Here is a 12,477-nt window from a genome sequence, read left to right on the forward strand (position 1 = left end):
TGCGTGTCCCATGGTGGGGACGGCCAGTGCGGGGCATTTGATGGCTGCAAGTCAAGGAGGCACACGTGAAGCAGGAGCATGGGGACCACAGGGTCAGATTGCTGGGACCAGAGGACTTAGGGGTCCAGGAGCATCGCAGAGTCACYGCAGGCCAGTGACCTCTGACCTCCAGGATCAACCTCTACCTTCACATTGCGAGGGTTGCCCAGTCCAGTCCCCGGTGGCTGTGCACTCGCGGCTCTGTGGTCCCATCAGTGTAAAGCCCGTCTGGCAGGAGAAGGTGCACGTGGAGCCAAAGCTGAAGTTGTCGTGGAGGTGGGAGCAGCTGAGCTCTCCCCAGTCTGGAGCAMTGAGCACTGGGCATGTGACGACTGTAATGGGAGAGCAGGTCTCAGGGGCAGGATATAAATGAGATTAAATCCAGGGATAGGGCTTAGAATTACTCTTGATTCTTTCCTAATTAAATAAAACCACATCTACAGCAACACATCCTTGATGTACCTTCCTCCCCCAGATGCTAAAAGGGACATCTCACTCAACTAGATTAACGCTCCCTTTGCTCCAGCAATTTCTTCCACCAGACCAATGGTGCCACTAGGAACAGCTGCTGCTCTGCCAGAGCCTCRTTTATCTCCTGCACCCTGCAGATCACAGCTACCGCAGGCCTGCTCACCTCCCTCCCCAGCCCCACAGGCATCAGCGTCCTCCCAGACCTGCCTCCRTCCCCATCACGGTGGCAGGAGGAAGGACGTCCTGTGGCTTTGGGGCCACACTGGACTATGGCAGGATCTCTCTGCCTGATGGTGATAACTGCTACAGGGTGGCCAGCTCAGGGCATGAAATGGCTGCAACTAGACCCAATCCAACGCGCACGAGGACAGTGCAAAAAGGGCAGCCTCCGTCCGGGCAGAACGCTCGGTATACGCACCACATYCAGCCCCTCCACAGCAGGATGCTTTTCTTATTCTTGGACTAAAACCAACTAGAAGTGTTAGAGCAACTTTATTATCAGCAGGGGCAGTTTGACTGACTCATTTTATTCTTTGGAAAAAAAACAWAAAGAAAGAAATTCTACTTAAGCCTAACAGGAAAAAAAACAGGCTAACTCTGCTTAAAAAAAACAAAACTTTGGCAAATTGAAAAGCCTTCAGTGGGGAGGCTCAGAGTGGCATTTAAGATAGTGCACTCGGGGACTTCCACAGTGGCTGGAGGCTGCTCCTGATCCTGCTGCTGCTGGGACACTGAACACAGGGCTGTTGTATCACTGCTCAGTGCCTCAACTTCCCTTAATGGCAGGAAGCTTTGCTGGTCTCAGCCTTAGAAAGGCCACCCCTGGGGTGGACCACTGTGTCCCATGTCTGCAACCAGCCTTGATTCATCCTGTCCTGGTGCAAGGCCCGGGACCTGCGTGGCAAGGAAGATGGAGCAGGGCTTCCATGGCCACCTAGCACCACATAGCTCAGCACAACCGCAGCACCAGCACGCTGCCACAGCCCCGCGGGGTGCCARTGGGAAGGCTCTTTCTACAACTGCTGCACAACATGTCACTACTTACTTTCTTTTGTGGCTTTCTCATGAGTGCTGCCAGTTCCTGCCTCACTCTGTCCCCCTCCCAGCTTATCTAACCTCATCTGACCRCAACTTCTCCCATGCTATCTGCTGCCCAGTGCTGCCAGGATACTCCCTTCCTCCAGCTGCCTGACAATATCTTCCTCTTGCTTTTTTCTCAAGGCCCCCAAGATGCCAAACACCTTCTCAAGGCTGACCAGGACGGACTGGGGGTGCAAGGCATAGAAGCAGGCAGCTAGGTAGTGGAGGGGCGAAGGCAGCAACTCTGGTCCCATGATCTCAGCAGGGCAGGTGCCACCACCAAGGCTGGACTCAGGACAGAGCAAGCAGAGAGAAGGGGAGAGCCAGGGAGGGCAGTTTGCTTACCCCCAGGAAAGTGAAGGGAACACAAAGTGTGTGGGGACAGCAAACTTGGATCACCTGGACTGAAATCCCACTAAGAGACTCCCTATTCCCACGAGCCGCAGGAAGCCTCTCTTCATGGTGAGGGGGCTCATTTGCGGCCAGCAGGCAGCACGAGCTGCTGCAGGGTTTGCACAGTGGGAGCAGCAGTGTCCCAGCAGCACTGGACCCGGTCCAGGCAACCATTACTGCTTGAGCTCCAAGATTGCTCCAGCCAGGGTGGCACAAATTCTGGTTCACATCAAGGCTGATTCTTTCCCTGCTTCCCAAGACTGGTGTTGGAGGATAGTCCCATCCCTGGGAGGAGACACGCTTCATGCCCAAGGGACATACCTCGAAGTGGCCGACAGCAACCCACACCACGGAGGAGTAGGAGCCAGAAACAGTTATTGCATGACTAATCCCCAAATCAGCAATCAGAACATTGCGTTGACTAGCAAAAAGTTAAATTAAGTAGAAATTCCCTGAGTTAAGACTGTTTTGTCTATGACATGGGGCTGGCAGGTGACAAAAGGGCTTTGACGACACTCAGCTCAGAGGATGAGAATGCAAAGATGAAGTGCTGCATGGGAGACCAGGGAGTTGGCTGCACGTGCTGGCTGCGCCAGAACAAGCACTGCAAGGGGCAGCTGTTTGGGCAGCACAGTGGCAACCCAGATGGAGAGGTTGTGTGTCTTGCTTTGCAGGTGCAAGGGGTTAACGCAGGCTACAACATCCCGACAGCACCTGGGCTGCGATACCCAGCCGCCTGCAGCGTGCCCTCACCGTTCTCGCAGTCGCGGCCGTGGAAGCCAGGCCAGCACTCGCAGCTGTAGTTCCCGATGGTCTCCACGCACTCRCCACGCTGGCTGCAGGGGAAGGGCTGGCAGGAGGCTGTGGGCACACACTGCCATGAGGAGCCATCCAGGCCCTGCCTGGCAGCACCCCGATGTCCCCACAGAGATCCCCAGCGTGGCACACCCAGGTGGCTGCGCTCACATCACTGTGCTCCAAAACGGGGACAGAGGTGGCAGCATGAGGTGGCCACTGCGCCACCCCAGATGCCAGCAAGTCCCACAGCACCCTCCCCGACACCAGCCCCGGTGCCCCCTGCCCAGGCCACCCACCCCACTACAGCCCCTGGACATCACCCTGGTAGCACAGCGCCCGTTTCCTCTTGTTGCAGGGCTCATCGTTCCACTTCCCCGACTCCCGCTGCCTCTTGATGTAGATCTCCACGCAGTCCTGGTTGGAGCGCTTGTTGTTGGGCTCTTTCTCAGCCCAGTTCTCAGCCTCCTTCGTCAGTGCCTTCCCGGTGCCCACCCAGGTCCAGATGCCGTTCAGCTTGCGAATGCCGATCCAGTAGTACGGCTGGTGGAAGGGCAGCCATTTGTTGAGGTACTCGACTTCCTTCTTGTTCTGGATGGCCACGAGGTCTGTGAAATAGGTCTGGCAGTAGTTCCTTGACTGCTCCCATGTGTAGTCCTTCTGATCATTGTAATGGTACGTCCAGGCTCCCACCTCTAGCTTCACGACGAGGCCTGCAGGAGAGGACAGCAGTGCCACCACCTCACTCATGCAGCCAAACGGCTGGCAGAGTGGGGCTGGYGAACACACAGAGCCAGCACAGAGGGTGAAGTCCCAGACCTTGAAGCTCCGTTCCCCCACTAAAACCCGCCTGATGTTCATCAACTCCACAAGCATCTCACACCGCCCCTGCAAAGCATAGTGAGGCTGACACTGGGGAAGACCACAAAGGTTTCCCTAAGAGGAAAAATAGTATCAAGATGTTTCCTTAAAAAAAAAACATTTCCCTCCACAGGTACAGAAACATACTACTTCATTTTTTTGCTTCACACTTTTACATGAGTCATCCTGGAGCAAGAAAGAGCAATAAGCACCTCTCCCCAGCAAAAGCCTTTGGTTCCTAAGTAGCTTTTGATTTCAAGTAGCCTTTGAAATCAAAAGCTACTACAGGCTTTGTTTTCAAGTAGCTGTAACCTAAGCTAGAAGTCTGAAGAGTCTTGTAGAATGCAACATTGCAAAACAAAGTCTTGCAAAAGTGAAGTTCACATGCTGGTCATGCCCATCAGGCAGGGCAAAACCAAAGATTAACTGGAACTCATACCCAGAAATGGAAGGGATTTAGCTGAAATGCTGCTTCTATTTACAAGATTTCTCACCACAGCTTGATGCAATCAAAAGATTTTAGCCACAAAAAAAAAGCTTCCTCCCTCCTCCTTGTAATCAGGCATCTCCACAACTGCAGAAAACTATCTGAAATAAAGATGGATATCACAGTTCATTCCAAACAATCAGCTTGAGGTACACCTCTTTCTCAAGAAAGCATATCACATCATTTCATTATGGAGGCAAAGGTCTGGGCATCAAAGATCAAATGCAAATTCAGGGCTTCCCAGTTCCAACTGGGCTCATAAGGAAACAGTAATGCAAAAGAAATTTCCATAATTTGACTATTTTTCATCATCAAAGATCAAACTAGCCATTTTGTTAAACAATATTGAAGCTGAAGAAAGTCTGGTCTTCAACAATAGCCCTTCTCTTCACTCCTTGTGAGTTCAGGGGGCCTCCTAGGAACCTGACCGGCCCTCAGCTCCCACCACACAGCACCTGAACCATCACCACCTCTGCAGCACAGCTCAGAGCAGCAGCTCCTGATGCCCTCACACTTCCCATCCCCAAACCAAAAGGGACCAGGAAATTCATCCACTGCTTGCCAGCCTTCCATGCTCCCTCCTGCTCCTTTCTGCTAGCTCATGTACTAATAACACCCTCTCCTTTCCAGGAGCACTGCTCATCCACACACCTTCTACTCCTCTCTGCTGCTCATCCTCAGCCTTATATTAATTCTCCCTGCCCCACCTGGAAATGAAAACCTCACATTTGGGTGCTGTTTGCCCAGATTTTGACTCCTTTGCTCTCCCAGGCAGCTTCCTGCCCACGTAGCACTTGAGAGCATCTGCAGTGCTGGAGGACGGTTTTGCATGCTTGTTTTTCCCTCAGACCTAAATCTCAGTCTCCTCATGATATTTCTGCATTTACCTCTGTTCCTTAGATATATCACAGAAGGTCACTTGAAAAATAACCCACATTGCTCAGGATCTAAGCCTAGTATCTCTGGGGACGGAGCAGGTAGCAGCAGCTCTTGCTCTGCACAGTGCCGATGTGCGAGAGAAAGCCGGTCCTACAGGTGGCCAACCCAGCTTTCTCCAAAATAACATTAATTTCCTCTTCTAATTTCTCTGGCTGTCCCTGAGACCCACTGCTTCTCCTGGTGTGAATCAGCAGCTTTAATTCAATCCAGCGCGTATGCCCGTGGGTCGTGTTGGCTATGTTCATGCTTGGCTCTTGGGCACAGCGCAGGCAGGAGAGCTGCTCTTGCCTTTCTCCAGTTCAACAAAACTAGTGACTAAGAGGAAATGTGGGGACGGGGAAGGAGAGATGGCGTGGGCTCCCCTCGCTGCCCAGACAAGGCACGACACGACGTGTTGGCCACCGCGCTGCTGGCCGAGCAGGCGCTGGTGTGCTCGGGCACCTGGCCGCGCAGCTGGGAGCCCCCGCGCAGCCGTGCCGCGGCGGCAGAGCGCGCCCGCAGCCCGGCGGCGGGTCCGGCGCGGGCAGCCGGCCCCCTCCGGGCCCTGGAGGGTCTGCGCTGGGGGCTGGCGGCCCGAGGAGGCTGGTGGCACCCCAGAATAAACCTCCCCAGACCCACAGGCRGCCAGGTCGTGCTCCGCCGGCCGAGCCCGCGGCGGGCGCCTTACCCCACGTAGCGGCAGCGATGCCCAGGTAGCAGATGCCACGGGAGGCAGGACGCCAGGTCCGTCCAGCGGAGCGCAGTCCCATGGCCGTGCCCTGCGTGTCGGGGAAGCGGGCGTGAGGGTGGCGTGCCCGGCCGCGGCTCTGCCCGGCGCGCAGCTGGGCAGCGGCCAGGGCTTTGCCGGGGGCACAGAGGGGGCTCAGTCGCCCCCAGYGCCCTGTGCCCCCGACGCCCCCCACCCCGTCCAGGAGCCTCGGCCGCCCGCGCTGGCAGCGCCTGGGGACCCCYGCCGCCCCGCGCCGGGGTTGCTGTCCGGGGAGAGGGGAGCCCAGCGCCTGCAGGCTCCCGGCAGCGCCTGCCCACCGCCCTGCCGTGCCCCAGCCCCGAGCGCGGGCAGAGGAGCGGGACCTACCACACCGGCGCCGCGCGCGCACCCCGCGAGCCGCCGCGCCTGGCCCCTGCACTCGGCGCAGCTCCGGGCGCTTCCTCCGAGCGTGCAGCACAGCGCAGCGCAGCGCAGCGCATCGCCTCCCCCCCCGCCCCGGCACCGCTTCCCCCGCCGGGCCCTGCCCCGGCCGGGCCCTGGCACCCGTCCCGCGGGCGGAGGGGACGCACCAGCCGCCGGCTCACGAGCGAGCGCGCCCGGGTCTCCCCGTGCTGCAGGAGCGCGGTGCTTCTGGCGTGCAGCGGCGGGCCTCACCTCCTGCCGGTGCGAAGGAGCTCTTGGGCACGCTCCCTGTTAACGGGGGGTTTGCGCCAGCTCTGAATTTTCGTGTAGGCTGTTTATGAAGAATTAGTTACACAATGTGTTTTCCTGTCTCTTAAGCCTGTATTAGAAAGATTTAAGAGCAGGGCAGAGGAACTTCCCCGCAGTTGTTAATATCCTTTATGAGCTTCCACCAACGCTTTAGAAACATCCCCCATTGTGTCTGTCTCCTCTGGGATCATTCCTGAATCACCATAAATCTTTTTTTACCCTATCCTTCTTTGAAGTAAAATTGCCTTGGCAGGGTTTTCTGCAGGAATTATTCTGCTCACTTCCAGCTAAAGCTGAAGTGAGAACTTTCAGGTCACATGAATTTTCCAATTCCAGAGAAATTAATGATGCTCCAGTGGGAGCAATACTAGACAAAAGGAGGAACCCATCCCACAGAATCTGTGATCTACTACAATGAGCCTATACTTGGCCAATACAAATCAAGCTCAGTTCCTGTCTCTGGTAATCTTCCTTGCAATATGTTTTGCTGCAATTGTCCAGTCTTRTGGAAGTGCTCAGTGCTCAGCCTGTATTTATGTCCACTAATTCAGAAGCACTCATTTCCGATGAGCTTATGTGCAGAAGGCATGCAACGAAAAGAAGGAAACAAGAAAGCTGGTGGCAGAAAGGCTGCGGAGCGGCRTGGCCTCTCTGCAATGCTGAGGTCCACCCGGGCAGGCTGGGAGCTGCATCTCCCATGCCGTGGACCCTCAGAGGTGTGCTCCACTCTGCACGCCCAGAGGGGAGAAGGTGAGAAAAACAAGCTGTGCCCCCTGCCAGTTTCACTTCTGCTATGACAAGACGTGGTAGGGCAGAGCTGTAGAAAAAAATACGCCCTCCTTTATTTTTGTAACTACAAGTAATTTCTGATGTTGTTTTCAAAATGGAAACAAGGTGGCAGAGACCCAGTGGCTGCTGTTGTAAAGGGCAGAACATGGCCAAGAACCAGCACATCCGTGGCGGCCGGGAGCTCACCCCGCCAGCAAGGGGCTGTGCTGGAGGAGCCCCCGGCTCTTCCTCCTCTGGGATCGCAGCCTGGCCTGGCTCTGCCAAGAGCTCAAGCAGCTATTTCCAGGGAACGGTGGCGTGTTTACCTTGCGGCTTAGAGAGGGAGCAGGGACTATCCGCATCACTCGGTTGGCTCGAATTCACTGCTTTGCCAGAATCCGAAGCGTGCCTACTCGGAAACAGCATCTGCGGGCTCCCTGGGCTCGTGCCCACGGGGCTGACCCTCTGCTCCGGGCTTCCTGAGAGCAGCACCAAGGGCTGCTTCGCGGGTGGTGGAAAGGAGGTTCCTGCAGTGGAGAGGGGAGACAGCCTATGCCAGCTCTGGAGCCCCCCGCGCCTGCCCAGGGAGCGCGTTACGTGCTTCCCGAGGAAGGACCCTCCCGAGGAAGGGCTCCCTTCTGCTCCTTTGCACCTCCCTTGGGGCTGCTCCCTCCCTCTTAGCCCCTGCTCAGCACGACGTGGGCCAAGGCTGGGCTGCAGCCCCCCGGGGAGCCCCCAGGACCCAGGGCAGCGGGAGGCGAGCGCGGGGCGCGAAGGGGCACCCCCGCCACCGCCGCGCCGCGACCCCCCTGCCCACGCGGGGCAYGCTCGCGCTGCTGTTGGCAGAGGCTCTGTCCCTCGGTGGCACAGCACGTTCCCCCCACGCCTTGTGCAACGTTCCCCGGCAAACCGCACAGGAACCGAGTCACCCTGACGCGGCGCCCGCCGGCTCGGCTGCTGCCGGCGATACCGCGAGCGCCTTTCCYGGGCAGCRMGCCKCCRCCGCCGCCGCCGCCGAGCAGGGCAGGGTGCGACAGCACGGCCCAGTCGCCCCCACGCACAGACCGGATCGGGGGCATCTCCGGGTGCTCTCGCCATAGGGCGCAGGAGCATTTTGGGGCAAGCTATCCCTGCCCGCCCCACGGGGGCCGTGTGCCCTGCTAACGCCTCTCAGAGGTTTCCTGCGGTCGTTCCTGCAGGAGGGCTTTCCACCTCGCGCCTCTCTCGCACGGGAGCCCCGGCCTCACCAGGCCCACCGCGCTCCCCGCGCCGGCTGACGGCGGCTGAGGGGACCCCACCAGAGACCAGGCGGGTCCGTTTCCCTGCTCCTGCAGCGGGCTGCCGAGAGCTGGCGTGCYGCCGCTGCCCGCGCCATGCTTGCCAGCCCCGCGGCCCCTGGCAGCGGCAGCACGTGCCTGGCACGGAGAACGGTTTGCCAAACAGGATGTCAGGGGCGTAGGTAGCACCGAGGTTATCTCGCCGCCGGTGTGGCACGGAGTAAACAAGCGGCTCTGCCCACGGGGAACCCCGGGCAGCGCGCCTCCGCCCGTCCTCGCCAGCAGCCGTGGGGCCGGGCTGCGCTGAACCCCCTGCAGACCTGTCCCTTCCCGTATCCCCGAGCGGTGCCCGGAGCTGTCGTGCCGGCTCCATGCGGAGGCGGCGGTGGCAGGAGGTGGAGAATTGTGCCGATCTCGGTGCCCGACGCAGCCTGGACCTCACCACTGCTTTCGTCACCTATCTGGACAACCTGGCTTAGCGTGGTGATTTCCACCTTCTTGTGTCCACCACAACGAGCGCCAGGACGGACTCCCTCGTCCATCGCTGCAGCCTGCCCGGGGCGGACAGATGAACATCCTCAGCACGGCGAGTCTCGTCTCCATCCAGAGCTGGCCCTTGCAAAGCAAACAACGTCCTCCCCACCGGCCAGGAAACCCCAAGGCGACCCCCGCGGCACTTGYTAAGGACAGCTGCATTTGTCCCTGCTGACGGGAGCATCCTTGAGCCAAAGGCTCTTCACCTTTCGGCAGCCAAGGCTGAGCTTTCCTCTCCTCAGCCAGCCTGGGCACACGCTCTGTCTTGTGCTTTCTGACCGCTCTGTTTCAGTGCAACCAGCAGCTTGATGTTTTGTCTCTCGGGCTCTTGGCCATTTTTCTGCTGCAAGTAACAAGGGCTGTGTCCTGGGTCAGGCTTTATTTAAACTGCTGGTTTGCTTTTCTGCTGGTAAGGTGTGAGTTTTACTTCCCCTTACACTTTCCTAACTGGTCTACATGTGAGGCTAATGCACGAGACGTTGAAAAACTCTCTTCTGCGTGGGGCACCTTCCCATGCTTGTGGAGGCATCTCTGGGCACACTCAGCATTTGGGGCCCGGAGATGCCAAGGCGCTTCTTGCCTTGGACATTTAAGGGTCTTGCTGCATGACTGCCTGGGTTTGAACAGGAGCCTCGTGAAGAGCAGCCAAGAAGGGCTATGGCTGTGCTCCAGCCACTGGTCCTTCTARGCAGAAATATTTATTATGGTCGTTTTGATTAAAATGAGCAGGAGGTCCAGCTCTCCTCACAGAGAGTCGGGTCGGCAGGGAGCTGCACGCTGGGGGCATAACGTGTGCCGAGGGCTGTCAGGCCACGCTGTGCTGCTGCCGGCACCTATGCACCAAGTGCACAGACCTCAGGTCCCGCTGTTCGGTGGGGAAGACGCTTCTCTCACCACTTGGCATTTCCTTGGTTTTGCTCCACAACGGACCGCATCTCCCTGCCTGGCCYGAGGACATCCTGGTCTCCGGAGGGACAGGAGATGTCGACTTTGGGGCTGCAGCGGGTCCCAGGTCCTGCACTGAGTGCTGACAGCTTCTCGCCGTGGGCTCCTCCTGGGTGTCAAGCTGGACCTGACCATATTGCGCTGCCTCCCCGTAGGAACGCGTCTCTCTGGCCTGCTGAAATTGCCTCTTTTTTATAGTTTTGACTTTTGGGGCAGCCCCCTGCAAGAAAAAAAAAAGCATAACCTARAATAACAAGGGGAACCATGTTCCCAACTAACATTTTGTGGCCACCTTTGAAATTGCTCCCTCCTCTTCCTCCTCCATATTTTGACCCCTTACACCTCTTGTTTAAGAGCAAGATGGCTACAAACACCAATTTAACCATGTTTGGGCAAGGGACAGAAGGATACGGGCCTTTTAATTGCCAAGCAGCAAAAGCRAAGAGTCTTTTCTGCACTATTCTCCACGTTTTTGCTAGGCAGCATACTAAGTGCTTTCCTAGCTTCTTTTTATTTTAATTCTTGGTGAAAGGAAAACCGCTGTTTTGCAAAGAACGGACTTACCGCCCCCCGCCCCGCCGGGGCCCCGGCTGCCTTAGCCTCGGCCCCGGCGCGACGGGTCCCAGGGGCGGCCGCCGCCGCGGGCTCTCCGCGGACCCGGGCGGGCGTCGCGGCCGGGCGAAGCCTTCCCGACGCAGCCGGGAAGAGCCGGGATCGCGCTTTTGCTCGGCGGGCGCCGCCGGGGCCGGGCCGGGCGCGCTGCTCTCCCCGACGAGGCGCACGAGGTCGGCCCCGGGGAAGTCCACGACGACGACGTCCCACGCGGCCCCCTCCCTCCCGGGCCAGGCAGCGCCGGAGGCCGGCGGCGAAGCCGGGCCGGGCCCAGAGGGGCAGCTCCTCCTTGACGCGCATGAGCACGGCCTCGCRCCTGCGCTCTGGCAGCCTCGGCGGGATGCTGGCTGTTAACTGGGCAACCATCACGGGACACRTCACGCCTCGCGTGCGGGGCACGCGCGCCGGGAGTTCGCCCGCCGTCCTCGGCAAAGGAAAGCGCTCAGCTGACGAGTCGGGCTGGAAAACCGCCCGGTGGATGCAGCCATTCGGGCCGCTCCACCTCCCTCTCCAGGAATCAGGACAAACTGGATCCAGCTCCCGGCTCCCCAGGGCTCCTTCGCCAACGCGCTYGCTCCAGAGCCACAGCCACGGCCGGCTCCTGCTCCAGGGCTGCCGTCTGCAGAGCTGCCAGGAGCGCAGTGCCAGGGCGAGGGGGAGCGGGGATGGTGGCACCTGCCAGGGCCTCCTGAGGGTGCCTCCAGGCACCTAGCAGCACAGACCCTGCACGAAGTGGCTCCTGCACCACGGCCTTTGCTCGTAGGGTGCCATGTTCACCTGAGGGCTGCTTGATGCCAAAGTCACCACAAGGCTCTTCCTGTTTGGGAGGACATGGATGGCTCACRTGGCCCAGCAGCTGTCCCGGGTGAGGTAAGAGCCCCGAAGCCATGTCCAGGGCCAGAGTCAGAGCTTGTGTGGCTGACTCATATCCTGCTCAGGGGCAGCCACCCTCCCTCTTTGCCACCCCCTTCAGCATCAGGAGATGCACGGCAGGGCACGGACCCTTCCAGCTGTCCCTGATGCTGAGCAGAGAAACAAGAGGGAAGGAAAGTCACGCACATCTGTCCGGCTGTCCACATGTGCTTACAGCATTGCAGAACTGACGCGGTCAGGAGGGATCTCGGCAGATCACCTGCTCCAACCCCGGCTCTAACAGGCCACCTACAGCAGTTTACCCAGGACTCTGTCCAGTCGAGTTTGAGTATCTCCAAGGATGGAGATACTCCCACACCTCTTTGGGCAACCTGTTCCTGTGTTTGACCATATTTGCAGGGAGAAAAAAAAGGTTTTTCCTTATGTTTAAGTACAATTTCCTGCATTTCAGCTTGTGCCCACGGCATCTTGCCTGCCCCTAGATACCACTGAGAAGAGTCTTATATGGGCRATGCTCCAACCTCTTACTCATCTTTGTACTCATCACTCCAGTGTGTCCACATCTCCCTTGTCCTGGGCAGCCCAGCGCTGGCCCCAGCTGTGCCTCGCAGAGGGGAGCGATCCCCTCCCTCGCCCCGCGGCAGCGCTCTGCCTGCTGCAGCCCAGAGCGCACTCCCCCCAACTACACCTGCRGCCACGTGCTGGCACACCTCCTTCCGCGGGAAAGTTTTGCTTCACGTGGGAAATTGCACTGTTTCAGCATTTTACTTGCCAACACAAAAGTTCCTGGCTGAAGACTGAAAAAAATCCCGGCCATCAGTAGATCATCACAATCACAGGCCTTTCTGGGGATCAGAGGAAACCTGGTGCCGGAGAGATGCATGCCAAAGCAGGCCGAATGGGAAGCGTTTCCTTCCATGGGGGGGGGGGCTCCAGACCACCTACAAACTGGAAAAGCAATCAAAACGTTGCCCTGAGTCGAA

General features: G+C 58.3%; 1 protein-coding gene across 1 annotated transcript in view; it reads right to left on the reverse strand.

The window, feature by feature from the left end:
* LOC146596842 (P-selectin-like) overlaps positions 1–6,194 on the reverse strand; it is a 12,500-nt gene extending 6,306 nt beyond the window's left edge. Inside the window, exons 1-5 of the mRNA XM_085303201.1 lie at positions 6,141–6,194; positions 5,733–5,823; positions 3,102–3,491; positions 2,737–2,844; positions 186–371 (exon numbers count right to left, since the gene is read on the reverse strand). Coding sequence (XP_085159327.1) covers positions 186–371; positions 2,737–2,844; positions 3,102–3,491; positions 5,733–5,814 — 766 coding nt within the window. The 5' untranslated portion in view covers positions 5,815–5,823; positions 6,141–6,194. The remainder of the gene's footprint in view (positions 1–185; positions 372–2,736; positions 2,845–3,101; positions 3,492–5,732; positions 5,824–6,140) is intronic.
* Positions 6,195–12,477: the final 6,283 nt, after the last annotated feature.

Source organism: Rhea americana, unplaced genomic scaffold (assembly GCF_003343005.1).
Source record: "Rhea americana isolate MKP2758 unplaced genomic scaffold, rheAme1 scaffold_198, whole genome shotgun sequence".
Taxonomy (NCBI): Eukaryota; Metazoa; Chordata; class Aves; order Rheiformes; family Rheidae; genus Rhea; species Rhea americana.